The sequence below is a fragment of the Mus musculus genome, chromosome 11 (assembly GCF_000001635.26).
Source record: "Mus musculus strain C57BL/6J chromosome 11, GRCm38.p6 C57BL/6J".
Lineage (NCBI taxonomy): Eukaryota > Metazoa > Chordata > Mammalia > Rodentia > Muridae > Mus > Mus musculus.
In genome coordinates this window covers 70,441,808-70,467,072 of record NC_000077.6, presented here as the reverse complement: position 1 = coordinate 70,467,072, position 25,265 = coordinate 70,441,808, and the positions used below count along the sequence as shown (strand labels likewise).

The 25,265-nt window shown below is 48.5% G+C and overlaps 3 protein-coding genes across 16 annotated transcripts; 1 reads left to right on the top strand and 2 right to left on the bottom strand.

Moving 5' to 3' along the window:
* Positions 1-868: 868 nt before the first annotated feature.
* Zmynd15 (zinc finger, MYND-type containing 15) lies at positions 869-7,640 on the bottom strand. Of its 11 annotated transcripts, none has more exons than XM_006533830.4 (14): positions 6,993-7,134; positions 5,933-6,521; positions 5,052-5,289; positions 4,807-4,962; positions 4,390-4,550; positions 3,482-3,634; positions 3,077-3,157; positions 2,808-2,924; positions 2,629-2,717; positions 2,442-2,537; positions 2,140-2,293; positions 1,908-1,966; positions 1,574-1,734; positions 869-1,158 (listed from the first exon to the last, which is right to left on the bottom strand). In XM_006533830.4, the coding sequence occupies exons 2-14, from the start codon at positions 6,501-6,503 to the stop codon at positions 987-989; spliced, it is 2,208 nt and encodes a 735-aa protein (XP_006533893.1). In that variant the 5' UTR covers positions 6,504-6,521; positions 6,993-7,134; the 3' UTR covers positions 869-986. The 11 variants fall into 11 exon arrangements, with proteins under 11 accessions (XP_006533893.1, XP_017170177.1, XP_006533895.1 ...); NM_001029929.3 differs by having other exon boundaries at positions 871-1,158; positions 2,442-2,540; positions 6,993-7,640; NM_001348337.1 differs by having other exon boundaries at positions 871-1,158; positions 2,442-2,540; positions 5,052-5,286; positions 5,933-6,180; positions 6,993-7,640.
* Positions 7,089-12,684, top strand: Cxcl16 (chemokine (C-X-C motif) ligand 16). 4 transcript variants are annotated; one of them, NR_151496.1, is made up of 7 exons: positions 7,089-7,695; positions 7,906-8,044; positions 8,246-8,328; positions 8,928-8,997; positions 10,082-10,132; positions 11,011-11,418; positions 11,629-11,884. NR_151496.1 is itself a non-coding variant. In NM_023158.7 (5 exons), the coding sequence occupies exons 1-5, from the start codon at positions 7,626-7,628 to the stop codon at positions 11,667-11,669; spliced, it is 741 nt and encodes a 246-aa protein (NP_075647.3). In that variant the 5' UTR covers positions 7,089-7,625; the 3' UTR covers positions 11,670-11,884. The 4 variants fall into 4 exon arrangements, 1 of the variants encoding a protein (NP_075647.3); NR_151497.1 differs by lacking the exons at positions 8,928-8,997; positions 10,082-10,132 and adding an exon at positions 12,516-12,684 and having other exon boundaries at positions 11,629-11,914; NR_151499.1 differs by lacking the exon at positions 10,082-10,132.
* A 656-nt stretch (positions 12,685-13,340) lies between these two features.
* On the bottom strand, positions 13,341-15,155 carry Med11 (mediator complex subunit 11). The gene is made up of 3 exons (NM_025397.3): positions 15,010-15,155; positions 14,735-14,865; positions 13,341-13,971 (listed from the first exon to the last, which is right to left on the bottom strand). The coding sequence occupies exons 1-3, from the start codon at positions 15,092-15,094 to the stop codon at positions 13,834-13,836; spliced, it is 354 nt and encodes a 117-aa protein (NP_079673.2). The 5' UTR covers positions 15,095-15,155; the 3' UTR covers positions 13,341-13,833.
* Positions 15,156-25,265: the final 10,110 nt, after the last annotated feature.

Sequence of the window (25,265 nt, the reverse complement as noted above, 5' to 3'; positions counted from 1 at the left end):
TCGCATAGACTGTCCTAGCACTGAAGGGAATCCTCCTGTCTCAGCCTTTTGAATGGTGGCATTGCAGGAATATAAGCCACCACGCCTGGCTTTGGGAAGTTCTTTCAGCGGCCTGCAAGGCTAATGACATGGAGATATGTGTGTGCACGAGCCCACACTGGTGGAGGACAGCTTTCAGGAACTGCTTTTCTTCCATGTGGGTCCTGAGGAATGAACTCAGGTTTCATTATGCGTTGCAGCCAATGCTCTTACCTGCTGAGCCATCTTGCTGGCTTCTGGAGATGCCATTATATTGATACAAAGGACAGTTACCAGTACTCTTTGGCTATGAAGAAACCTTGTAAAGATTTGCTCGGTTTGCATGATCCTGTTGTAATTAATATAGCTCACCCATCAGCCTCTGGTCCCCGCCAAGTTATAACTGCTTTCCTATTTCTATCGAGCAAACCTCACTTCCAACTTACACTCGGGGATTTTAAGAAAGAGAGGTCTAGGTTCTGGTCGAGTAAGATTGTGGAGAATGAGAGAAAAGGTAAAGTTTGCCTCCTTAGGCTTTTAACTGAATCCAAACCAAGTGTGGATCACGTGCCAAGGAGTTCGTCTACTTCCCAGTTTCGTTAAGGGAGGCCACTGTCTGCTTTTTTTGGTCTCTAGCTGTCTTAGCGGGAGACTCCGATGTTCATAGCCTAGAAAAAAAAATGACTCATCAACATACAAACTGGGAGTGGACTTTGGGATTATCAGAGAAGGCTGTACATCCTACTCGCTGAGACGCCAGGTAGCAGAGTGAAAGCGGCTGGAGAAAGTACCCAAACATCCTTATTTTCCTACCAGGGATAATGACCCAGTCATGAAGGTGAAGTCAAAAGGTTTCAAACAAGTAATTTTATTTAACCTTTTGTGTTCCGACAATCAGTCTTCCCTGGGCCTTGGAATGTTTTCCTTTAGGGCGCATGCTTGGGAATGGACGGCTGCCAAGTCCGCTCTCATCTGCGCCGGCGGGGCCCGCGTGCAGCTTTCTTTTCTCCTCGGCGCCTTCGAGCCGGGACAGGAGGTGCAGCGGGAGTTGGGGGTCTAGGTGCAGGGCCGGGAGCCGAGCGGACTGTGCCGCCTTGGGGAGGCTTGTAGACCAAATGGAAGATGAAGGCGTTGCAGTACCTGCAGCGGTGAGGGCGAGGGCGTGATCAGGGCCAGGGGCCAGGCCTCCTAGCAAGTGAGGCTGCTCAGGGCACGAAAAAGCTCCAAGCTGGTGGTGGTTGGGGGCTGCTCAGCGGATAAAAGCATCTGCCGCTAAGCCTGGTGCCTGAGTTCGATCCCCGGGGGTGGGGTGGGGGAAATAAAGGAGCATCAATCTTTTCAGGAGCAGGGCGAGGAGTTGAGAGATGTTGTGAGCTGGATCTAAAAGGTTGTGTTGGAGCTTGTCCAGACTAGCAAGGGAGTGGAAAAGTAGTGAAGACAGAGATAGAGGCTTGAAACGCTGGGGCGAAGAGGGTCCCAGGAATACAGAGACCTTTTGGGATGCAGAGTGTATAAATCGCCGGTCAGGAGACAATAGGTGATCTTGGGGCCTTACCAGGGCATACAGTTGTCAGCTGCTCTAAGGCGGAATGGGGAGCGGAAGGGGTTGGGCTGTGGCGAGCTGGTGCCCCCTCCGGTGGCCACCGCCATAGTCTGATCGTCCATCACACAGCCGTACTCACTGCTCTCAGTGAAGAATGCTGGCACTCGGAGAGACTGTGGTTTGGGTGGGCCTTCAGACACTCCCACGGGAAGTTCCTTTTCTCAGGTACATCCCGAGACCCATCCTCCCGAAGGGACCCTAATGCTGGAGAGGTCTACGGAGCAGTTTAAGGGTGGTGGAAGGAGCCTTTAGGGAAGGAAAGGAGCTGGGAGGTGAGATTATCCACCTGTAACCGGGGTAGAGAGCTCAGCCATGTATCTTTGAGACCAAAGCCGGAGTTAAATCCTGCCAAGAGAGGATGATGCGGGCTGCTGGGGCGCGCTCTCTCTCTCTCTCTCCCTCTCCCTCTCCCTTTCCTCCCTCTCCCCCTCCCCCTCCTTCCTCTCAAAACCAAACCCAAACAAACAAAAAACTCCAACCCTGTCCCAGATCCCCATTCATGAACCCCAGGCTCTTACCAATAACCAGGTCAGGCTTGGGTCCCTGGAGCAGGTGATAGGGCCTGGCAGACACCCTGATTTGCAGGTCCCTTCGACCTCCCTTCTCCTTAGTCCCAGAGTTGAACCGTGCTGATACTCCAGAACCAGGACGCAGAGACACCTCAGGTCCATCCTGTGGGGCCAAGAGTGGTATGGGGGGGAAGCCACAGGATAATGGAAGCACCAGGAAAAAAACAGAGGAAGGTGGAGGGGAAGGAGAGGGTCCCACCCGGAGGCTATCAGAGGCAGGGCTGAAGAGCAGGTCCCTCTCTTGCTCTCACCCTCTGCATAGTAAAATGCTGCTGGTCACTCTCAGGTGGCAGGCTGTCACCCACAAACTGTAGCTCCAGGGCCACATGGGGGAGAAGGACCAAGAGCTCCTTAGAGACAGAGAGAAGGTCAGCTCTGGGTCCCTCCCTAGGTCCACATCCATCTTTTCAGTGCACACTCTCCCGGCTGGGGGCTTACCCAAAACACCATGACGAGATCGAATTCCTTGCCAGCCTCCACCACGTGGATCTTCAGGGATTGCTTGTTCTGGATGTTGAGCTCAGGGACTGGTGAGAGGTGAACCCATTAAAAACTAGGGGCTCTCTTACAGCCACACCCGCACCTCCACACCCTCCAGTCCTGTCTGCACTCCTTACAGGACTGGGGTACCAGGTGGGTGATGACATAGTACACCGTCAGTGGGTAGGTGAGAAGCACAGCCATGGGGGAGTCCAGGCTGAGGCCCCGCCACGTGTAGTAATCCTGCCATGAACCTGGGGAGAGTGCCTTGATGGACCACCAGATGCCAGGCCTGGACCCCCAGCCTCTAAAGCACTTCCCTCTGCTCAGGCACCAGGTTTTGTCTGCCACCCCCATCAGGATCTCTGTCCTAGCTCCCAGTTCTTTCAGGACCCCTCTGGCTCACCAAAGAGGCTCCTGGGTGGCTCGAGGGGCACCGGAGGCATCAAGGCAGGCCCGTCTCCCTGCAGAAGCTGGTAAGGATCACCTGAGAGGATGAGGGAAAGCAAGCGCCCAGAGCTCTGTAAACTCCCTGCCTCATCTCCCTGCTCCTCCCACAAGAGCTGTGCGCTCTGGGAGAAAGAAGGCCAGAAGCTGTAGCAGGATTGGAGTTAGTCTAGGGGCAGGGTTACTGGATGGATCAGGCAGGAAGGGTCTCTCTGTGGTCTGGAAAGGCTTGAGATAGTTCTGATTGTGTTAGTAGAGGGTTGGTGTGTATAGGCAGTGGTTATATGGGACTTGGTCTACTCCCCTAGTCTCCCAACCTACCCTCTAGGCTTAAGAGTCCATTCCTGGCAAACGCCTCACGTACCGTTGAGAAGGCAGCTGAGGGATGATGTGCTGCCCCAGGGGTACCTGGGGGCACCCGGCCCTGGAATCAGCATGCTGAGCTGGGTCCAATAACCACGAGTGAGGCCTCGGGAGGCCAGGAAAGCTTCCTTGTTAAAGGTTTCACTGGTAACTTCTGCAGAAGGAGACAGGGTGAGGACTGAGGGTTTGGTGGCTACGCCCCAGGGCTTTACCTTCCATCTGCGAACCCCGCAGACCCTGACTTTGGGCCTCGGTCTACCTAGGGAGGGAATTTTCATTTCTGAGTACCTACTATGTTTCAGGCACAGAGAGCTTCCATTCCCCTTGAAATAATTAAGTGTGATTTTTATCGTTGCTAGTATTTCTCTTTTGCAGATGAGGAAACTTGGGTTTGAAGAAGAATTTTTGTTTTGAGACAGGGCTGGCTTTAAACTCACTAGGTAGCAGAGGACGACTCTGGAAAACCCGGTCCTCCTGTCTTGAAGTGTTGGGATTACAGGTATGTCCCATCTGGGCTAGCTATTGTTTTGTCTTGTTTTTGAGACAAGATCCCATGTAGCACAGGGTGGTCTGGAACTCACGATCTTCCTGCTTCAGCCTCACAAGTGCTATGGATGTGCTACCATGCCTGGCTTAAGTGACATATTTGAGGTCATGTGACTGGATAGTGGGAAGGGAGGTCATCGAGCACTTGAATGGATACCCTCAAATCCCCTAATCTCTCTCAGGGATGCTGTCATCTCCTCTTCTACTTCAGGTACCACCTCCAATCCCTAATCCCAAATACACAGCGCCCAGCTCTTATCCCAGGGATGTAGATTTCAATCACATATCCTTCAAGCCCTGGATCCTGTATCAAAGACCCGGTCCCAGGGCCCCCTCCCTGCCGCTTTGACCTCCTTCTGGTACCTGCAGTATAGGTGAAAGGCAAACTTGCCAGTTCTCCGACCCGCTCCATGAACGCTGAGAGCCTTGGGCACCAGAATCGGTGGCTCACGTCATCTGGGCATCGCCGCCAATCAGCCTGGAGACAAGCCTCTCCACAGTACAAGACTGCACTGCACTGGGGGCTGGGCGGGCGACACAGGGGTCATAGGTACCTAGTGTTAGTTTTCATGTCCTGTAGGCTGTACCTCTGCCCGTATGCCAGTCACCCTCCTTGTATTGCAGCCTTTAACTAACAGCCCATAACTCTTTTTTTTTTCTACCCTTTCTTACCCTCCCACCCCCATCTGCTGGGACACCCCCACCCCACTGGCCTGGCTTGCTTTTCTACTTGGTTTGGCCAACTGCTCAAGTCTTGACTCCAGCCTTGTGGGTGCTCACCAGGGTGTCAACTTCACCTCAAAGCTGTGCTTGTGACAAACATGGCAGGTTCGAGCCCGAAGGGAGGCAAAAGTAAAACCTGGCCGAGGACCCCACGTGCGCATTGGGGTTTTTGCCAACTTCACACCCAGCCTTGGGACCAGGCTCTCTAGCTCTCTGTAAGGGAATGAAGGTGGCATTGGGCTGAAAGGGCTCAGGGGTTCAGATCCCACACCCTCCTACCCTCCGATACTAGATATTTGTACCGATGGAGATGGGCGTCTCCTACGGTAAGCTGTCGGGGCTTGCGGGGGTCCCCAGAGCCCATAGGGCAGGCCATGCTATGACAGAGGAGAGCATAGGCCCGAGGAGCCAGATTCTCAGTGCCTGGGTTCTGGCCTACACTCCCCTGGGCTCCATCCATTAGCAGATCAATGCCCAAGATGGTGCCATGCTCGTCCGTCACCAGCAAAAGGCAGGAAAGGTGCAGGGGGGCAGCCTCTGCTGAAAGATGGAAGATTTGGGGGAGAGAGCAGGGGCCAGAGAGTCACAGTCAAATACAGCAAATTTAGGTGCCTAAAGAGGGCAGGTAAGTGACCTCAATGAGTAGAAGGGACAAGATAAAAGAGGCATTCCCTATGGAATGTGGGCAGCTGCTATGCAGGGCCAGAATGTAAGAAATATAGGAACCTTATCAAAACCTGACCTTTTCTTTAGACTTATTTTTATTTTACCTGTTTGGGTATTTTCTCCACCTGTACGCCTGTATGCCTCATGCATGTAGTGCCTGTAGAGGCCAGAAGAGGGTGTTGGATCCCCTTGGGAATGGAGTTACAGAAGGTGGTTAGCACCATGTGGGCGCCGGGAATTGAACCTGGATCCTCTGGAAGAGTTAGTGAGTGCTCTTAACCTGTGAGCCATCTCTCCAGCCCTAGCACCTGGATATTATCCTTAAGATGCAAGGCTTCTGGACTTTCATTCCTTACAAGTGCTTGGATGTTGATTCAAATTACAGAACAAAAACACACTGTGGTAGATGAAAACAACTTCTGGCATCAGATTTGCATGAAGGTTACCAGCTCATGCCTCCTCTTTGGGTCTTGAGTGACATGGTAGGACTCAGGGTGGGGCCGTCCTGGGCTCTTACCATTCTTCTGTCCTTTCCTCTTTTCAGGAGCCCTCTCATCCTCTGGTCGCTCCTCTCTGCTGCCTTCTTCTCGGCTTGCCTCCTGCTGGGTCACCTCTGACTCTGGAGCAGGCTTTGCTTCTTGGGGGAATCTCTTGCTTGGAGGGGCTGGCTCCCCACCCTCCTGTGGTTCCACCTTCTCCATGCCTGGCCTCTCTCCATGCTCCTCATCTTCCTCCTCCTCCTCCCCTTCTTCCCCATCCTCTAGGCTGACAAAACTGACATAAGGACTCAGGTCTCTCAGGTGAAGTGGAGGCTCATCTCCCAGGAGCCGGGAAGCCCCTAGGCCTGGCCCAGGACCTGGCTCGGCACCTTGCCCCAGGCTGATGCCCACACTGCGGTTTGGTAAGACATGGAGCACCCAAAGGGCAGGATCCTGAGGCAGCCTCCTTATCTGTGACTCCAGTTGACGCCATCGGCCCTCAAGGCTGGTCCCCATGGTCCCCCTCTCTGCCACAAACTTGCGGAACCAGCCAAAGAGAAGAGCAGCAAAATCGAGGAACTCGTCTCGGTATCCAGACACAAACTCCATGTCTTTAGATACTCAGGGCTTGGACCCAGACCGAGCAGAAAGGGATATGTGATAATCGTGAGGATCAGGGTAGTGGTGAGGCTTTGGGCTGGGTCGCAAAAGGGAGAAGGGTGTGGGTTTGAGGTAAGATTTACAGAGGAATATTTGGAGCCGAGACTAGGATTTGCAGGGATGAGAATGGAGGAAGGCTAGATTGGAAAGTGGATGTTTAGGGTTAAAGGGGGAGTACTCAGGAATGAAATTGTACCTGGGGCACAAAACTCAATGATTCAAATCCTAAAGTGAGATTTGAATTAAGGGAAGACACGAGGTAAGGCTAATCCTATGGAGATAGGCTTGCTTAGAAGAGGAAATTTGGGGGTCTGTTGGTCTGAGTAAGTACTGAGGCATCTCTTGGGTCTGGATCAGTTTGGTGCGAACCCCACCCCCTTTCCGGCCGCTCCTCTCCTCCGGTACCTACAGCCGCCACCACTTTTCGAAGGTAAATACCTCGTGCTGGAGGACCGTCGTGACGTCAGGCAGTATCAGGCCAGGGCGTGGGCATTCCTACAGGTCTGGTGACTTGTTTGACTGCTTCACCTTGGCCATGTGACTGGATCCTACTGAGACCCAGCGGTCCAGGGAAGTGAAAGCATCTTGGAGCCAGAGGAAGGATCTAGAGGGTCACCCACTTTACAAACCAGCAGACAGACAGATGACTTCTCAAGAGGGCTGAAATCCCCGAACCCAACCGAGTCATTCTTCGGGAACCACAGCTTGCTCACTCGGATTCCTCTGGTTCTACAGCCCAAATTTTCTTTCGGTTTTGTCGGATAGTCTTGGCTGACCCTACGGCTGGCCGGCCGGAGACTGGAGCTCCGCCTTCGGGGCAGGGGTGTGTGTGTCCCCCGACTGGGAGCTGGGCGCAAAGCGGGCTCCCCGGTACCGACCAGACGGTCGGTTCCGGACAGCGCGCGCCGGGGGACAGAAGGCGCCACCACCTCGCGCCCCCTCCCCTCCTGAGCTTGGCACGGATCAGCGCCTTCGCAAAACATCAGTCAGGGTGAAGAAGAGAAAGCTTTAGAGAATTGGCTGGATGTCGGCTAGGTGACCTCGTCCCAACAAGCTCCGCAGAAGCCGGAGATGAGGCGGGGCTTTGGACCCTTGTCTCTTGCGTTCTTCCTTTTCTTGTTGGCGCTGCTGACCCTGCCAGGTTAGTCGGGGGTGGGGGTGGGGGTGGGACGCGGGACTGGGGCCCCTGAAGGAAACTGCGGAGGGGCACTAAGTCCATCCGCGGGATTAAGAACGCAGCCCAGAGCTATCCAGGGCTGCAGCGGTGACTAGGGAAAGTCTGTCTGAGATTAGACTGGGACAAGGGCAGATTCCTCAGTCTGAGAACCCAGGCTGATTCCTTTTCCATTAGGCGATGGCAACCAGGGCAGTGTCGCTGGAAGTTGTTCTTGTGATCGTACCATTTCTTCTGGCACCCAGATACCGCAGGGTACTTTGGATCACATCCGAAAATACCTGAAAGCATTTCATCGTTGTCCATTCTTTATCAGGTACTGTCTCTTTTCCCCCCAGGGCAGGTGTGGGACCATCGATCTGAACACCCAGTCCAAGTCCCGGAGCCTAATTCCTTTCTAGTTTTACTTATCTGGGGATTTCCAGCTGTAGTGGGGCTCACCTTCTTGTGACTTCACACCTTTGGAATGAGGAAAGGTAGGGAAGGGAAGGAGTGGACTACATTGATCCTTTTGCAGGTTCCAGTTGCAGTCCAAAAGCGTGTGTGGGGGAAGCCAAGACCAGTGGGTCCGTGAACTAGTGGACTGCTTTGAGCGCAAAGGTGAGAGCCTTTTCTGTCCTCCAGTGGGCCATCAGGGTGCAGGCTGCCACCTTACAATGCCCTTTGCCTCTGCCACATAGCACTTTCTTCGTTAGAACCTTTTAACTTTCACTGAAGTTCTGTCACTTCAGTCTGTGTTTTCCCAATATCATTTACTGTCATCTTCCTGGATTTGGCCAATTTGTTCTACCACAAATGCTATGACTTAATATTTTCTTTCTTTTTTTTTTTTTTAAAAGATTTGTTGATTTATTTATTATATGTAAGTACACTGTAGCTGTCCTCAGACACTCCAGAAGAGGGCACCAGATCTCATTACGGATGGTTGTGAGCCACCATGTGGTTGCCGGGAATTGAACTCAGGACCTTCGGAAGAGCAGTCAGTGCTCTTAACCGCTGAGCCATCTCTCCAGCCCCCGACTTAATATTTTCTTGAAGTCACTATTTTAATATAAACTATACTCAAGATTGGTCAAGCTAAGTGTGTACACTGCCCCTGAGTGAGCTCCCCGGGTTTTTTTTGACATTTTTAGACAGGGTCTGGTTAAGTTGACTGGGATGGTCTTGAACTTGCTATCTTCTTGTCTCAACCTCTCTAGTAGCTGGGATTATAGGACTCTGCAACAGGCTTGACTTTCACTGCTGTGTTGTCACTGAAATCACTTGAAGGTACTATTTTCATTTTCTAATACTTCATGATGAAAATAAACATGTTTAAGTTGAAAGAATTCAACCACACACCTTTAACCCTAACATTCTGGGAGGCAGAAGCAGGTGGATCTTGGTGAATCTGAGGCCAGCCTGGTCTACAACATGAGTTTCAGGATAGCCAGGTCTATGTACGAAGACCCTACCTCAAAAACAAAACAAAAAGTTGAAAAAAATTCTACAATGGGCAGCTTCTATGCACATCATCTAGATTTTGTAATACTTGATTTACAGTTTTTGTTTTGTTGTTGTTTTGGGGTTTTGTGGGGGGATCCTCCCCAGCCCTAGGCAGGGTTTCTTTGTTTAAGTCTTGGCTGTCCTGGAACTCACTTTGGAGACCAGGGTGGTCTCAAACTCACAAAGATCTGAATGCCGCTGGCTCCCGAGTGCTGGGGATTAACGGTGTACATTCCCTCCTGTTGGCTCTTGAGTTCAATATTTATTGATCTTTTTTCTTTCAAGGTAAACAAACAAATACTTAATGAAATGAATAAATCCTAAGGATACATAAGCCAGTTTTTAAACAACTTATCAGCATTCCTTCAGCTACACCTCTCATGTAGAGATTGTATTTTTTTTTAAGAATTACTTATTTTATGTATATGTGTACACTGTAGCTATCTACAGACACACCAGAAGAGGGCATCCAATGCTCATTACAGATGGTTGTGAGCCACCATGTGGTTGCTGGGAATTGAAATCAGGATCTCTGGAAGAGCAGTCAGTGATCTTAACCGCTAAGCCATCTCTCCAGCTCTGTATTTTTCTTCTGAAAGAAAATACATGTGTAGGGTGTGGTGACGCCGTGCCTTTAGTCCCAGCACTCACGAGGCAGAGGCAGATAATTTCTATAAATTGGAGGCCAACCTGGTCTCCAGAGCTAGTTCTGGGATTGCCAGGCTACACAAAGAAACCCTGTCTCAAAACAACAACAAAACCCCAGAAATGTTCCTCATTAGTTTATAATGAGGTATCAACGGTACCCCACTCACTGCCTTTCAGGCTACAGAGACAATGTAGACATTGTTTTCTTCAACTCTCTCAGATACCCTGGGCCTTTTACTCTGAAGAAAGTCCCAGAAGGCTGTAGATGAGGGTAAGATACATCTAGAGTCCCATGCAGGATAGCACACCTGCTTGCTCTTGTGCCTGCATCTGATGGTTTGTGAACTTCCTCATCCCTGTCTGTCCCTCTGCCACTTGCTTCCTCCCCTGCCCTGCCCCAACTGCAGGGGCCTCACTTCATACATGCTAGGCAAGAACTCGGCCACTGGGCTGTATACACGGCTGTTCAACTGTCCCCTGAATGCTACCCATGCCCTTCCCTCTGCTGGGGTCATAACATAATTCCCAAATAGAGAATTTTAGCAGTTGAGAGACCCAGCAAAGCAAATCACTCGGACTTTCCTCCACCTTTCTCTGGGACAGCCGACCATACAGGAATTCTATGACATCACCTGAAACCGGGACATAATAAAATCTTTCATGCAATAGCAGTCCTGGCTAGGACAAGGAGGCCAGAAAGAATCTGACAAAGCCACACTGGTCCCCCTTCCTGCTTTACTGTGGAGTGGAGTTGGGGGACTGGAGATTTAATCCATGCCACATCTCAATGTTGTCCCTTGTTCATTACCACACTAAGGAGAACCCTTTATGTCCAGTCATATTCCTATACCACTGTCCTAATCTAGTCTAAGCACACTATAACTCTCCCTGTACTTTATTCTGAAGGTTCCTGTGTCCCATAAAACTTTGAATTTGTTGTGCTTTTCTCTTGTTAATCTGCCTTTTTTCCCTTAGGGGTGGAGGGGTGGTGGGGTGTGTGCCTGTGTGTGTGTCTGTGTGTGTGTGTGGAGAGAGAGAGAGAGAGAGAGAGAGAGAGAGAGAGAGAGAGAGAGAGAGAGAGAGAGAGCGCCATACCTTGAAGATACTTCTACAGCCATTCTAGTAACTGATCTTTTGTTTTCTCTCCAGAGTGTGGAACTGGTCATGGGAAGAGTTTTCACCACCAAAAACATTTGCCTCAAGCCAGTACCCAGACCCCTGAGGCCGCAGAGGGGACACCTTCGGACACGAGCACCCCTGCACATAGTCAGAGCACTCAGCACTCCACTCTTCCATCAGGAGCACTGTCCTTAAACAAAGAGCACACCCAACCCTGGGAGATGACCACTCTCCCTTCAGGCTATGGTCTGGAAGCTAGGCCTGAGGCTGAGGCAAATGAGAAACAGCAAGATGACAGACAGCAAGAAGCACCAGGAGCTGGAGCTAGCACACCAGCTTGGGTACCGGTGCTGTCCCTCCTGGCCATTGTCTTCTTCCTCACTGCAGCCATGGCCTATGTGCTGTGCAACAGGAGAGCGACACAGCAGAACTCTGCAGGTAACCAGGACTCTTAACCCTCACTTCCACCAACCTAGAGCCTTCCTGGGAGGCTGTCAGCTCTGTGGTTTGTGAGGGAGGAATCAGCCAGAATGGACTAGGCCTTAATGTTAATTAACGTCTAGGAATGTGATTCCCCAATTCAGCTCCTGTCTTGCCTTGAGTCTCCTTCAATCAGAGATCATCTCCCAATGTCTTTACCCTTTCCAGGTTTGCAGCTCTGGTACACTCCTGTTGAACCAAGACCCTAGCGCCTACAGCAAGAGTGGAAGCTCATGAGAGATGGATGATGACATGGGAGAGGTGGTAGGGCAGCAGGCTCGTCTCCATCAGTGAATGGAACCTGAGCTCACTGTTTCTCATGCTGTCTTGAGACAAAGTATCCATATGGAACCTAGGTTAGCTTTGACCTGCTGACCCTTTGCCTCTACCTCCTAGATTCTGCGATTAAAGACATATGCTACCACATCTGCCCCCATTGACATTCATAAAAAAGGTATGGATTTCCAGGGTTTTGTTGTTTAGCTAAGATGTTATTTAGTCCAAGCCAGCCTCAAATTCTCTATGTATATGACTACGTATCCCTAGGTCTCCTGCCTTCCCTATGTATATGACTACGTATCCCTAGGTCTCCAGCCTTCCCTATGTATATGACTACGTATCCCTAGGTCTCCAGCCTTCCCTGTGTATATGACTACGTATCCCTAGGTCTCCTGCCTTCCCTGTGTATATGACTACGTATCCCTAGGTCTCCTGCCTTCCCTATGTATATGACTACGTATCCCTAGGTCTCCAGCCTTCCCTATGTATATGACTACATATCCCTAGGTCTCCAGCCTTCCCTATGTATATGACTACGTATCCCTAGGTCTCCAGCCTTCCCTGTGTATATGACTACGTATCCCTAGGTCTCCAGCCTTCCCTGTGTATATGACTACGTATCCCTAGGTCTCCAGCCTTCCCTGTGTATATGACTATGTATCCCCAGGTCTCCAGCCTTCCCTGTGTATATGACTACGTATCCCTAGGTCTCCTGCCTCCACTTTCTATAGTGCTAGGATTACAGTCGCTGAATACTTTTTTTTTTTTTTTTTAAGACAGGGTTTCACTATTCAGCCCTGACAGTCCTAAAACTCAGAAGATCTGCCTGCCTCTGCAGTGTTGGGATTAAAGGACTGCTCTTGGGGAACACTCTTTACAACTAATAATATATGAATAGCCCCTCTGCCCTTAGCCTTCCCCCACGTCTAATAAAATGTAACACTCAAATACGTGGTTCAAAAGTGCAGTCCCAAGGTACAGTGCCTGCTTAGCATGTGTAAAGTTCTAGGTTCAACCCTCCCACTACCAGATCAATTTTAAAAAGTGTCTGCTTTTTGCATAGTGTAACAATAAACTGGACAAATTCTGTTTTTAACTGTAATACTAAAGATTACTTTTAGACCAATTGGCTGAGGGCTGGAGAGATAAGTCAACAGGTTTCAGATATTGTTCAAGACTCTAAAGGACTCACATGGTGGCCCACAACCATCCGCAACTCCGGTTCCTGGGGACTTGACAACCCCCTCTGACCTCCACAGACACCATTTATATACGTGGTACACATATACATACAATAACAAAACCATTGTTCATACACATAAAATAAATCTTGGCAAATGTTTTTTTAGAATTAGTGACTTCTGCAGACTCTGGGTCTTTGTCCCTTCAGAACTGCTGATGGTGCCCCCTGGCCATAAGTCTCTCTTGAGACTCCATCAGCTGTTCTCCAACCCCACACTGAAGCCTGGGCTTTCTCACTCCCCTCCTCACAGCCGCCACGCTGATGCTATATAGACTGGGCTGATGCTGTGTAGACAGGACTCGAGTCCTCAGTCTCTTGGAGCCTCATACATATGAGAGAGAGAGCGAGAGAGAGACTCTTAGCTTTATAAAAAAATACAGCTTTTATTATTAAAACACTTAGTTCCTGTTTTGTTTCTTCCAATGAGGAACATAACTTCCCCTTTTGAAGGAGGGTCCCTCTATGTACTTAGCCCAGGTTGGTCTCAAACTACAGCAATCTTCCCACCTCTACTTCCCAAGTACCGGGCCTACAGGTGTGAGCCACTGTGTGTGCTTATAAGAACACATTTATTTTTATTGGGCCAAGTCTTCTGAAACTCCAGGGCAGGGTGCACATGAGGAAGTGGGTTGGGAGTTGACCTCTGACCTCTGTCTGATCTTGCATAGTGGAAAACAGGGCCGTCTTGCTGGAAGAGTCAGAAGAGATGTGTGTACACTGGGGCTTTGGATTCTTCAGTTCTCCTTTCTGCCTTGTGGTCCTCGTCTGCCCTGACCAGTAGGGCACGTGTATGATGCACTGCTCCCCATCCTACGGTCTCTGGTGCAGGGCACACTCTGGATCATCCGAACTCAGTTCTCCAGCATCTGCTCACAGGTTCTCGCCACATCACTAATCTTGAGGCGGGCGTAGTCTACTCGCTTTAGAGCCATTTGACAGTCCTTCCTGGAAGAGTAGCTGGAGCCCTCATGCGGCTGCCCTGTGGCCACCTACAAGTCAGATCAATCAATGGGGTACTGCCTCTCTTTACCACCCACAACCGGGCAGTATTATTTCTCTGGTCTCACATCTTTCCCAAGTTTGATCTACATTAGTTGACTGGTAACTCAGTGTTCTAAGGCAACAACAACAACAACAAAAAAAAAAAAAAAAGAAAAAGCTTAACCACTGTGTGAACCTCATCTATGAAATAGGGACCACAGCGAATACTTCCTAGAGTTTTAGGATATGCCCAGCACACCACAGATGTCAGTAAACAGTAGCAGCTGGAGTAAAGACTCTGGAAGCCTCTTAGCGATGTCTGTCTTCTTAGTCCCCAAGCAAATATGGCCTCACAAGTTTCTGGGAACAACGTTCGGTAGCTTCAGTATTTATTTATTTATTTATTTTTATTTATTTATTTCAGTACCTGGGCCTCTTTATGGTAGGTAAGTGCTCTAACACAGAGCTCCAACTCTCTTTCTGACCTACTGGGTCTGAATTGCCCAGACAAGTTTTGAACTTGTGATCTTCCAGCCTCAGGCACTTAAGTAGCTCAGAATACCGGCCTGTGCCAGCTGGTATGCCTAGGGTATTGTTTATACACCCTAGACATTTTTAATCCTTTCCTTTTAGAGGACTAAACCAGCCCTGAAATGAAAGTACCTATCGCGTAAGAGGCAGTCTTACCTAGCTAAAGCTCAGGGAATCCCCAAGGCTAGGGCGTTGGTTCAGAGCTGGGGTCCCCGCCCAGCACCTTCTAGACACACCCACCTGAGTGAGGTAGCGGATTTGAGCGGATAGCTCTGCCTCCACGTGCTGCACAGAAGTGGTGAAGGCTGCCGCCTGCCGGTCGAGGAGCCGCTCGTTAGTCTTTTCCTTGGACAGTTCCAGGATCGCCGTTCCTGCCAGGGCGGGGAGAGGGCGATGTCAGACCCAGGCTTCAGACTCAGCCCCGCCCTAAGGCTAGCATTCAGGTCCCGCCCCAACTGCACGCAGAGTCCCGGGCTGGTCTTCACCCCTTGCCGTCTGCCCCTCGCTTCCCGAACCTGCGTTCTGGAGGATGGCGCCGATTTCACGCTCGATATCCTCCAGGGCGCGCAGCCGCTCGTTCGCCAGACTGTAGGTAGCCATCGTTCCAGTGGAAAGCCCCACAGGCCGTCTTTTGCGAGGTGTGGCGCCACAGCCCGGAAATGCCTGTTAATGTGCGCCTGCGCAGAGGCCACTGCAGCGAACACTACAATTCCCAGGATGCTCAGCGCGGCCTCGCCCTTCCGAGTCTACCTGGTCTAGTCTGACTGCCAGGGCGCTAATGCCAGGCCAGACAGGGGTGGAAAGAGGCGGTTATTGACTTGTTTTCTGACAGGATCTCAGTTTAGACCAAGTTGGCCTGGAACTCATAGAGATCCTCTGGTGTAATAGGTCTGTCAAAAATGAAGATAGTTTAAAGAGATACTTGTATCTCTTCAGTCTTGACTATCAGAACTTGTCTTCCAGAAAGAGATTTTACACAGTTCTAACAACTTGTCAGACCACTTTACAGGATGAGACTGAAGCCCAGATAATGAATAGTCAGTGATGGGTGTGACCACACACCTTGACTGAGGGTGGGGGTGCGGGTGGGGGTGGGGTACTTAGATGTGCACAACCTTGCTCTATTTAAACTTTGATGTTGCGTTAGCACCCTGAAGACTGACTTGAGGGGGCTTGCCGGATCTCTTTGTCACTCTTCCCAATGTGGCCACATTGGATACGTCTCCTTTTTTAACTTTCCATTTTTAATTGGCTTATTAAAGAAGGGTGGCCAGACATGACTTGGGCACTAGTCTTCCCCTCACCCCCTTCCCCACAAATTGAGTATCACTGCCTCTGCCTCCCTAAATACTGGGATTAAAGATATGAGCCACCACTGAAACAGCCCTGTGGCCCAAAGCCACTCAGACCTCTCTGATTTAGTTAACTGTCTGACTTACTGAATTTATAAGAATTTATTATTAAGCATTGGCCCTGGGCCAGGTGATGACAGTGGGAGTTCAAGTGGGTTCCTCCATACTGGGTAGTCATGGGCTCTTTGGTGGCCAACCTCTCCCAAGGAAAGCATGACATTCTCCGTGCCTAAGGCTTCTTCCTGATCCTGAGCCCAGCTCATTCTCATGTCCTGGTTCCTTCCCTCGACCTTTCTGTCTTTGATTATCAATTAGGTGTGCTAGGCTCTATGGATATAGAGATAAATGAAATGTTCTCTCACTCAATGGTGTTTGTTAGCTTATTTTATTTTATTTGGTTTTTTTGAGACAAGGTTTCTCTTTGTAGCCCTGGTTGTCTTGGAACTTGCTCTGTAGGTCAGGCTGTCCTCGAACTCACCAAGATCCGCCTGCCTCTGTCTCCTGAGTACTGGGATTAAAGGTGTGCATCACCACTGCCCACCAAGATTTATTTATTTAATTTGGTGAGTAAGGGTATTTTGTATCTGTATGTGTGTCTGTGAGTGATGTGCATGCATTGCTCATGGAGGTTAGAGAGGACATTGGATTGTTTAGAACTGGAGCTGTAGGCAGTTTTGAGGTACTGTGTGGTTGCTGGGAATTGAACAGGTTCCTCTGAAAGGGCAGCCATTGCTCTTAACCACTGAGCCATCTCTCCAGCCCTGGAAGTGGTTCTTGAACTGAATTCTAAAGGGCTGTTGTGATGGATGAAAGGTTGTTGTGGAAAAGGGAGCTAGTATTCTCTAAGAGATGGGGCTGTGAAGGAGCCTGGTATGGTTGAGGTCCAGTGAGGAGTTCTGTGTATGTGGAGTGAATGGAATGTGATTGGTGCTCAGGGCTGACATGAAGCTGGAACAGGAAGTTCAGGGAAGCTCAGAAGCTAAGTAATTGAAATTCATTCTAGGATGCTAGAAGAAGGGCTTGAGATGTTAAGAGCACTGGCTGCTCTTGCAGAAGACCTGAATTCAGCCCCCAGCATTACGTCAGCTGGCTCACAACTACTTATATCTCCAGCTCCAAGAAATCAGATATCAAGCTTATCTGGCACCAAGGGGAGGGGAAGCCTTTGGTCCTGTGAAGGCTCGATGCCCCAGTGTAGAGAATGCTAGGGCAGTGAGGCAGGAGTGGGTGGGCGGGTGGGGGAGCTCCCTCATAGAAGTAGGGTAAGGGGGAATGGGGTAGGGGGAAGGGGATAACATTTGAAATGTAAACAAATAAAATATCCAATTAAAATAAATAAGTAAATAAATAAGAAATCAGATGTCCTCTTTTGTCTTACACGCAGATGCCTGCACACATGTGACACAGACACACACAAGTGAAAGGGCGGAGGGTGGATTAGGGAGTAGTGGGTGTGAATATGCTCAAAATACATATTGTACAACATTCGCAAAGAATTAATTTTAAAAATCGGGGGAGAGAGGTAGGGGGAGGCTGGAGAGATGGCTCAGTGGTTAAGAGCACTGACTACTCTTCCAGAGGCCCTGAGTTCAAATCCCAGCAACCACATGGTGGCTTACAACCATATGAAAAGGGATCTGATGCCCTTTTCTGGTGTGTCTGAAGTCAGCTACAGTGTACTCATGTGTATATAAAATAAAATTTTTAAAAAATGGGGGGGGGGAGGGGATGGGTTTCTCTGTGTATCCCTGTCTGTCCTGGAATTTACTCTGCAGACTAGGCTGGCTTTGAACTCACAGAGATTTGCTTCTGCCTTTCAAGTGCTAGGATCAAAAGGTGTTCACCACCATTGCCTGTCTCAAATAATTAAAGTATTTTATTTTATTTTATTTTATTTTGGTTTTTCAAGACAGGGTTTCTCTGTGTGTAACCCTGGCTGTCCTGGAACTCACTCTGTAGACCAGGCTGGCCTCGAACTCAGAAATTCGCCTGTCTCTGCCTCCCAAGTGCTGGGATTAAAGGCATGCACCACCACACCCTGTTCAAAGTATTTCTTAAAATGAAAGAAATTCTGAAGGGATTTTGGGACCTTTGAAGAAAGTGTGTCATAACCAGATGTATTTTTTTTTTAAGAGTACTCTTAAGATTTACATCAAGCCAGGCAGTGGTGGCGCATGCCTTTAATCCCAGCACTCAGGAGGCAGAGGCAGGCAGATTTCTGAGTTTAAGGCCAGCCTGGTCTACAGAGTGAGTTCCAGGACAGCCGGGGCTACACAGAGAAACCCTGTCTAGAAAAACAACAACAACAAAAAGATTTACATCAAGAGTAAAAATACTGCTGGTTGTGCTGGTGCACATCTGTGATTCTAGTGCTCTAGAGGCAGAAGCAGGTTGATCTCTGTGAGACTGAGGTCAGCCTGTTCTCCATGTGAAGTTCTGGAACAGACAGGGCTACATGGTAAGTCAGACTTTACAGCAAGTTCAAAGTCAGCCTGAGTTGAGACCTTGTCTTGAAGGAAATGAGTAAGACTGAGGAGACGGCTCACTTGGTCAAGCACTTGCTAGGCAAGCCAGAGGGGATCTGTGTTTGAGTTGCCAGCACCAATGGAGAAGCTATGCACATGGAACAGTTAATCAATTCTTTTCACTTCAGGCTCCCCTGGAGTCAGACATCTTCCTGCCTCGGCCTCTTGAGTCCTGGGATTGCACCCCCACACCTAGCTACCACTTCACTTTTGGATATGACCAGACAGAAGAGGATTTCTAGATATTTGAAGGACTTTCTAACATGAAAGCAATAAACACAGAGGAAAAACAAATTCCATAGGCCTCAGAGATTTTTGTTTTTAAATGTATGATTGATTAGTTGAGACTGTGGCATATTCCTGTGGTCAGAGCTAACTTGAAAGACTGGGCAGGGTAGGAGGATCACTTGAGTTCAGGAGTTTGTGGGCAGCCTGGATAACATAGCAAGAATGCCCCAGTTTATTCTATTTTATTTATCTTCTGAGACAGGGCCTTGGTATGTCACCTATGCTCCCTGTCTCTTCTTACAAACAAACAAACAAACAGGATTGAATCCAGAAAAAAATGCATTTGGAAAATCAGATCATGAGGGAAGATATGAAAAGTCCATTATGAGATGAAAGAGAAATGAGAAAATCTTCCTGCAGGTAAAGTAAAGGAAAGAGATGTGTGTAGCCGTGGGTGTGCTGGTCCACGGTGTGCTGGTCCACGCGCTAATCCCAACACTGGCGAATTTGAGCACTAGCCCACTGCAGGTCAGCCAGAGCTACAGAGTGAGACCCTGCCTCAAAAAGAAACAAAACCAAACCAAACACACACACACACACACACACACGCACACGCACACGCACACACACACCACAGAGAAAGAGAGAGAGAGAGAAAGACAGAGACAGGCAGAGACAGAGACAAGCAGAAACAGGCAGAGAGAGGAGACAGACAGAGAGGAGAAAGAGGAGAGAGAGAGAGAGAGAGAGAGAGAGAGAGAGAGAGAGAGATGGAATAAATGAATGTAGCCAAGAAAAGGCCATTGAGAAGCAGCCCAGGAGGCTTAGATTCTAGATGATCTCACAGGAAGTGAGAAGAAGGAACTTGTACCTCTGAGATGTGAGAGCCCATTAAAGGCCCCAGATAGCTGAGGAGGAAACCAGACACACAAATAGAGGACCAGGCTCAACCAAAAGGCACTTAGGGAAGCTTCCAGAAAAAGGAAACTGTAGGCAATGGCTGGGCAATTAGAATGGCATGGCGCCTCTTAAAAGGAAAGAAAAAAAAAAAAGAAAGAAAGAAAGAAAGAAGGAAATGAAAGAAAAGAGAGGAAACAAGCAGAAATAAACAAAACAAAAATTTCAGAAAAACAGCGACCACCGCCAGCCACTTCATTCCCTGCAGCAAGAATAAGCCTTCCATGTTTGAGGGAGAACTGATTCAGAATTCCACACCCCAGCTGCGTTGGGGTGAAGACTAAAACACAAAGACTCTGTTTTTCTCAATGAATGTTTAAATTTATTTTCTCATGGAACTGTTAGGCACAGGCAGTTAGTTCCAAGTACTCCATAGGTCAAGGCTTGGGCTGTGGTTGCCCTTTAAGGTCTTGCCTGGGTGAGCCTGTAGTCCTGGATGCCAGCCCTCCTTGGACTCATTAGAGACACAGTCTTAGCACTGGCCCCACACCAACTGAACCCCCACTGTGTTTAAAGATCCCCAGGTGGCTTGTATGGACAGTAGAGTGTGAGAAACCCTGCTGGGGGCGCTGTGTGCACACCCTGAGACCCTGAGTTTCCCCTGCTCTGGGCTAGGGCTGCAGGGAAAGAGGAAGAGGAAATGCAGTGGATGGGGAACTATGTGAGGGGTCTGGCTGGGAAGTGACTCATTTGAGTGATCGAAGGAAACTTAGCCATATGCTCTTCCCCACCTCTGGAAAACGCAGGCCTTTCCTAAGTGGCCAGCTATCACATCACCTCAGAATAGATCTTAGGGTTATCTAGGGATTCACAAAGCTGAACTCTCACTTAGGAAGATGGAATAAAGACACGTTGGTCTGCAGAAGCCATCAGATTTCCCCAGTAAGAGGCCCAGGCCCAGGTCATCCATGAAAGGTGACAGGGAACCCCAGTGCAGTAGGAAGATTCTGAAATATATCTTCAAGGACGTGAAAGGGATGGATGCCTTTTGTTTAGAAAGAACTGGAATGTAGACTCATGGAAGAGAGTATAGGGTGAATTTGTGATAAATTGGAGAATAAGCATATTTCGAATGACCATTAAGCAGGGAAAACAAAGCTGTATAAAAAGACGTGATTGGGAAAGACCACAGATCCTCTCTGAACCTTAACAGAGGCATAATTCAATAGCCGACATTGATCTGAGCCCAACTGATACAGTCCTCTGGGGAACGGGCTGGGGGCAGGGTGAATAGCATTTTGTGATGACCAGGAAGGACAAAGAGACTCAACCTTCACCTTCTGGTAGGTTTGTCCAGACTGTGGCCTGTATCTATACATTTATCTTCAAATGTGGCCTACAAAACCATAAACTTACTTAAACCAAACCATTATGAAGTTTTTAAAAAGTCTTGGGCGCCCCTCCTCCCCCCCTTTTCCTCCTCCTCCTTCTCTCTCTCTCTCTGCAATTTTTATTTTGCAACTCGATTTTGCAGTTACAGTACAGTCTAGTCTGAGCATGAACTTTGTAGTTGACGGCACTGTGTCATGGCATCGGCTAGGTGATGCTGAAGGCAGAAGTCAAGAAGGAACAAAACGCCAGGCAGTGGTGGCGTACGCCTTTAATCCCAGCACTCGGGAGGCAGAGAGAGGCGGATTTCTGAGTTTGAGGCCAGCCTGGTCTACAAAGTGAGTTCCAGGACAGCCAGGCAGCCAGGGCTACACAGAGAAACCCTGTCTCGAAAAACCACCAAAAAAAAAAAAAAAAAAAAAAAAAAAAAGGAACAAAACTAGTCTGTTCCGAGATACGGATGGGGTGAGTGGGTTGTAAATGCCTTCAAGAAACATTTGAAAGAGGCGAGGAGAGTTCCCTCTGAGGAGAAAGAAATCAGGGGCCTGCCTTATTTTATTTATTTATTTTTGGTTGTTGTTGTTGTTAAGACTCTTACAGCTGCCAGGCATGGTGGTACACATCTTTAATCCAAGCACTCAGGAGGAAGCAGAAGCAGGCAGATTTATGTTGAGTTTGAGGTTAGTCAAGTCTACGTAGTGAGTTCCAGGACAGCCAGGATTGTGTAATGAGATACTATCTCAAAAAACCCAAATCAAGGAAAACAAACAAACAAACAAAAACCAACCAACCAAGCAAACAAAAACACAACAACAAAACCAAACCAAACCCAAACTTACATCAGCGGCAGACACAGAAAAGAATATTACAGCACCATAGACTCTTGTGGATAAACTCAGGGTCTTATATGTGTTAGGCAAACTCTCTATCTCTAAATTATCTGTATTTATTACTTTGAATAAAAGGTAAAAATTAGGGGCTGGAGAGGTGGCTCAGTGGTTAAGTTGGTGTCTAGATCAGCTCGTGGGAGTAGGAGGTGGGATGTTGAAGTCAGTCATTCCTTTTTGCCTAATCTTGGGGAAGGGGAAGACATCATTCACCATGAGGCAGGTGTAAAAATGGTAATACGGGAGCAGGAGACTGGGTGACTGGGTGACAGGGTGTTCTTAGGCACTTAAGGCCCAGCCTAGGTCAGAGACCAGTATGTTTTTAGTGGTCTTAGATCTCTACTCGGGGCTCAGCACAGTGTCAGGTCCTTGGGTTTGTTCAAATATATTTGTTGAATGAGCAAATAAGCATGGTCAGGTGATCTGTTCTTTGGCAGCATACCCTGACCAGCCACTCGGCCTGGTGTTAGAGCAGAGGTGAGGGTGGCTGGACAGATCCAGGGGTGAGGGTGAAACTGTGCAAAGAGGAGAAACAGTCCATTGATGAGACCGTGGCTGATAGGCACATGTGTGTAGTGGAAGGAAAACGAAGTGTCTGGCCATGAGTAAAGGGACGGGTGAAAGGCTTGGTGACAGAGCACACTAAGACACCAGTTAGGAAAGGGTTTAAAGTCTACCTTCACATAAAGGTGTAGCATTATCAATAATAAATAACAAAAGTGTTTTGGAACTACATAAAAGGTAAAAAGCTGTCCAACAACGTGGAGATATCAAAGAAAGCCACATTGAGTGCTTTAAATAAAAAGGGAATGAAAGGGGCTGGAGAGATGGCTCAGCGGTTAAGAGCACTGACTGCTCTTCCAGAGGTCCTGAGTTCAATTCCCAGCAACTACATGGTGGCTCACAACCATCTGTAGTGGATTCCAATGCCCTCTTCTGGGTGTGTGGAGACAGAGCACTCATGTACACAACTGCACATGTAATACACTGGGAAAAATACCTTGCCAAGTATTACAAAGGGCTAATTTCCTCCTCCTCTCCCTACCTCTCCTTCCTTTCTTGTGCTTTGGGCCGGCTAGTCCAACACTCTATCAACAAGATAACAGAGCTAGTCTTCAGCCCTGGCTGGGGCTGGGGCTTGTACCCAGGATGCGCATGCACAGCCTGGGCGAACACTTCCTCATTGAGCTATACTCCAGCCCTTGTTAATTTACTCATTTTATTTATTTTTTTTTGTTTGTGTTACTTTATTTACTTATTTGAGACAGGATCTCCCTATATAGCCCTAGCTGGCCTTGAACTCACAGAAATCTGCCTGTCACTGCAGAGATCAAAGGTGTGTACCACCCATCACTTGTTTTGGAGACAGAGACTATGTATCTCTGGCTGGCCTGAAACTTGCAACATAGTCTAGCCTTAAACTTGAGGCAATTCTCCTGCCTTTGACTTCTAAGCACAGGGATTACCGGTGTGTGTCACTCTGCCCAGATTATCAGTGCTTGTTTATTGTATATATAATGGGTTTCATTATGCCATTCATGCACATATGTGATGTATTTGACCGTGCTCACTACCCATTACTCTCTCTGACCTTCTCTATCCCATGGGCCCCTCTTGCCTATCAGTCCTTTTTGTATGCTACGTTTCTTTTCTTCCAGACATCCTATATACATGAAAAAACATACAGTACTCATCTGAAACCCGATTAGTTTACGTTATGCTGCTGTATTCTTTAAAAATTAGTGTGTGTGTGTGTGCAAGCAGGTGTGCATGCGTACATGAGATGGCTCAGTGGTTAAGAGCACAGACTGCTCTTCCAGAGGTCCTGAGTTCAATTCCCAGCAACCACATGGTGGCTCATGACCATCTGTCGTGGGATCCAATGCCCTCTTCTGGTGTCTGAAGATGGCGACAGTGTACTCATAAAAATAAAATAAATGAATCAAAATTAAGAAAAAAAAAAAGACATGTGTTCTCTCTGTCAGACCTAGCAACCCTTTAAAAATGTTTAATTTTTAATTGTGTGTGTGTCTATGTGAGGGCTATGTACATATGAATGCAAGTGCTCTGGAGGCCAGAGAGAGCATCAGATCCCCAAGCTGGAGTTAGTCTACTGTGAGCTGCCTGCCATGAGTACTGGGAACCAAGCTTGGCTCCTCTGCAAGAGCAGTCCATGCTCTTAGCTGCAAGTCTCCTTACAGGAGTCTGTCCTGCAGTAAGCACCACACATTCGGAAAGATGACTCTTTAGGGATGACTTTTATAAAATTGTCTAAACTAAATATAAATAAATAAATAAATAAATAAATAAATAAATAAATAAAGCGGACGGCCAGAATGTCCATTAGAGAACCAGTAATCGGGAATGGTATCTAGTTAACTAACAGCTGTTCCTTACAAGCACAGGGTGGGTGGGAGGGAGCAGGGCTTCAGAGGGCTCTTTCAGGTGAGAGCCCCAAGATGCACACAGGGTCATGGTTTGCTGCCCTCTGTGCTTCAGATGAGACCGTGCGAACATAAGGCCTGGGTACCTGTGACTCAATATGAAGAACAGTCTTTGAATAAACAAGGCACTGGGTGGTGATGGCAGAGGCTGGTAGAAAAGGGAAATCGGGGCAGGGAAGAGGATGGAGAGAAATGGCTTTTCACCATTTATTATTTTACACAGTTCAGGTGTTTTTAACCCACGTGCCTGGATTATCTCCCTAAGGAGCACTGAAAACATAAAAAACTTTCTTCTGGTGATGTTACATCCATGGCCTTAGAGGTCAAGGTGCAGGGTCATGGGAGTCAGAGAGGCTGGAAGTAAAGACTTAAAAGGGGTTAGTCCCTTCGTGTGACAGCCAGCATGGGTAGGGAAGATGGCCTGTGATGTGGTAAGCAAGGTCACTGGTATTTGGGTTACACTTAAAGCCTGTGGATAAATGATGATTTAATTACCATTTCATGAGCTTTAACATAGGCCAAGGTCCATGCAAGCTGCTTCCATTTGCCTCACAGAAACCTCCCTTATTTCTTGTGATTCCCTTACTCTGGTCCCTGGTCTGAGTCTATACACGACACCTTCCAGCCTTCACACTGTAGCTTTGCCTTGCTCCTGAAGGTTTATCCTTGTACACCCCCTACTTTGTTTTCAGTTCTCTAGAGAAAGCACCCCCAACCCCAACCTAGATGTCCATGTCATGCATTCTCAGTTCCCGTTCTCCCTGGGACACAGTGCAACCAGGGAATGACGTAATGCTTGTGTATCCCTTCATCATGCTTGGCCTGCGGTAGGGACGTAGGTCAAGATTGCACATAGCATGGGTCCTTTAGAAAGGTGTGCTGCCTACTTAACACAAACTAGAGGAGGGAACCTTGATTGAGGAGGAGGAGGGCGACCCTGTAGGAGGACCAGCAGTCTCGATTAATCTGGATTCCAGAGATCTCTCAAGCACTGGACCACCAAACAGGCAGCAGACACCAGCTGATATGAGGCTCCCAACACACATACA

What these genes read in the sequence shown, in the direction of transcription:
- Zmynd15 (NM_001029929.3), bottom strand. Translation starts at nt 6,503, where the DNA reads ATGGAGTTTGTGTCTGGATACCGAGACGAGTTCCTCGATTTTGCTGCT. An exon ending in GCCACCCAGGAGCCTCTTTG is followed by an intron (nt 2,925 to 3,076) that starts GTGAGCCAGAGG and finishes CACTCTCCCCAG; the next exon opens with GTTCATGGCAGGATTACTAC. An exon ending in ATCTCGTCATGGTGTTTTGG is followed by an intron (nt 2,541 to 2,628) that starts GTAAGCCCCCAG and finishes TCTGTCTCTAAG; the next exon opens with GAGCTCTTGGTCCTTCTCCC.
- Cxcl16 (NM_023158.7), top strand. Translation starts at nt 7,626, where the DNA reads ATGAGGCGGGGCTTTGGACCCTTGTCTCTTGCGTTCTTCCTTTTCTTG. An exon ending in CGTTGTCCATTCTTTATCAG is followed by an intron (nt 8,045 to 8,245) that starts GTACTGTCTCTT and finishes ATCCTTTTGCAG; the next exon opens with GTTCCAGTTGCAGTCCAAAA. An exon ending in GGACTGCTTTGAGCGCAAAG is followed by an intron (nt 8,329 to 11,010) that starts GTGAGAGCCTTT and finishes TTTTCTCTCCAG; the next exon opens with AGTGTGGAACTGGTCATGGG.
- Med11 (NM_025397.3), bottom strand. Translation starts at nt 15,094, where the DNA reads ATGGCTACCTACAGTCTGGCGAACGAGCGGCTGCGCGCCCTGGAGGAT. An exon ending in CGCCATCCTCCAGAACGCAG is followed by an intron (nt 14,866 to 15,009) that starts GTTCGGGAAGCG and finishes CCGCCCTGGCAG; the next exon opens with GAACGGCGATCCTGGAACTG. An exon ending in AAATCCGCTACCTCACTCAG is followed by an intron (nt 13,972 to 14,734) that starts GTGGGTGTGTCT and finishes TCTGACTTGTAG; the next exon opens with GTGGCCACAGGGCAGCCGCA.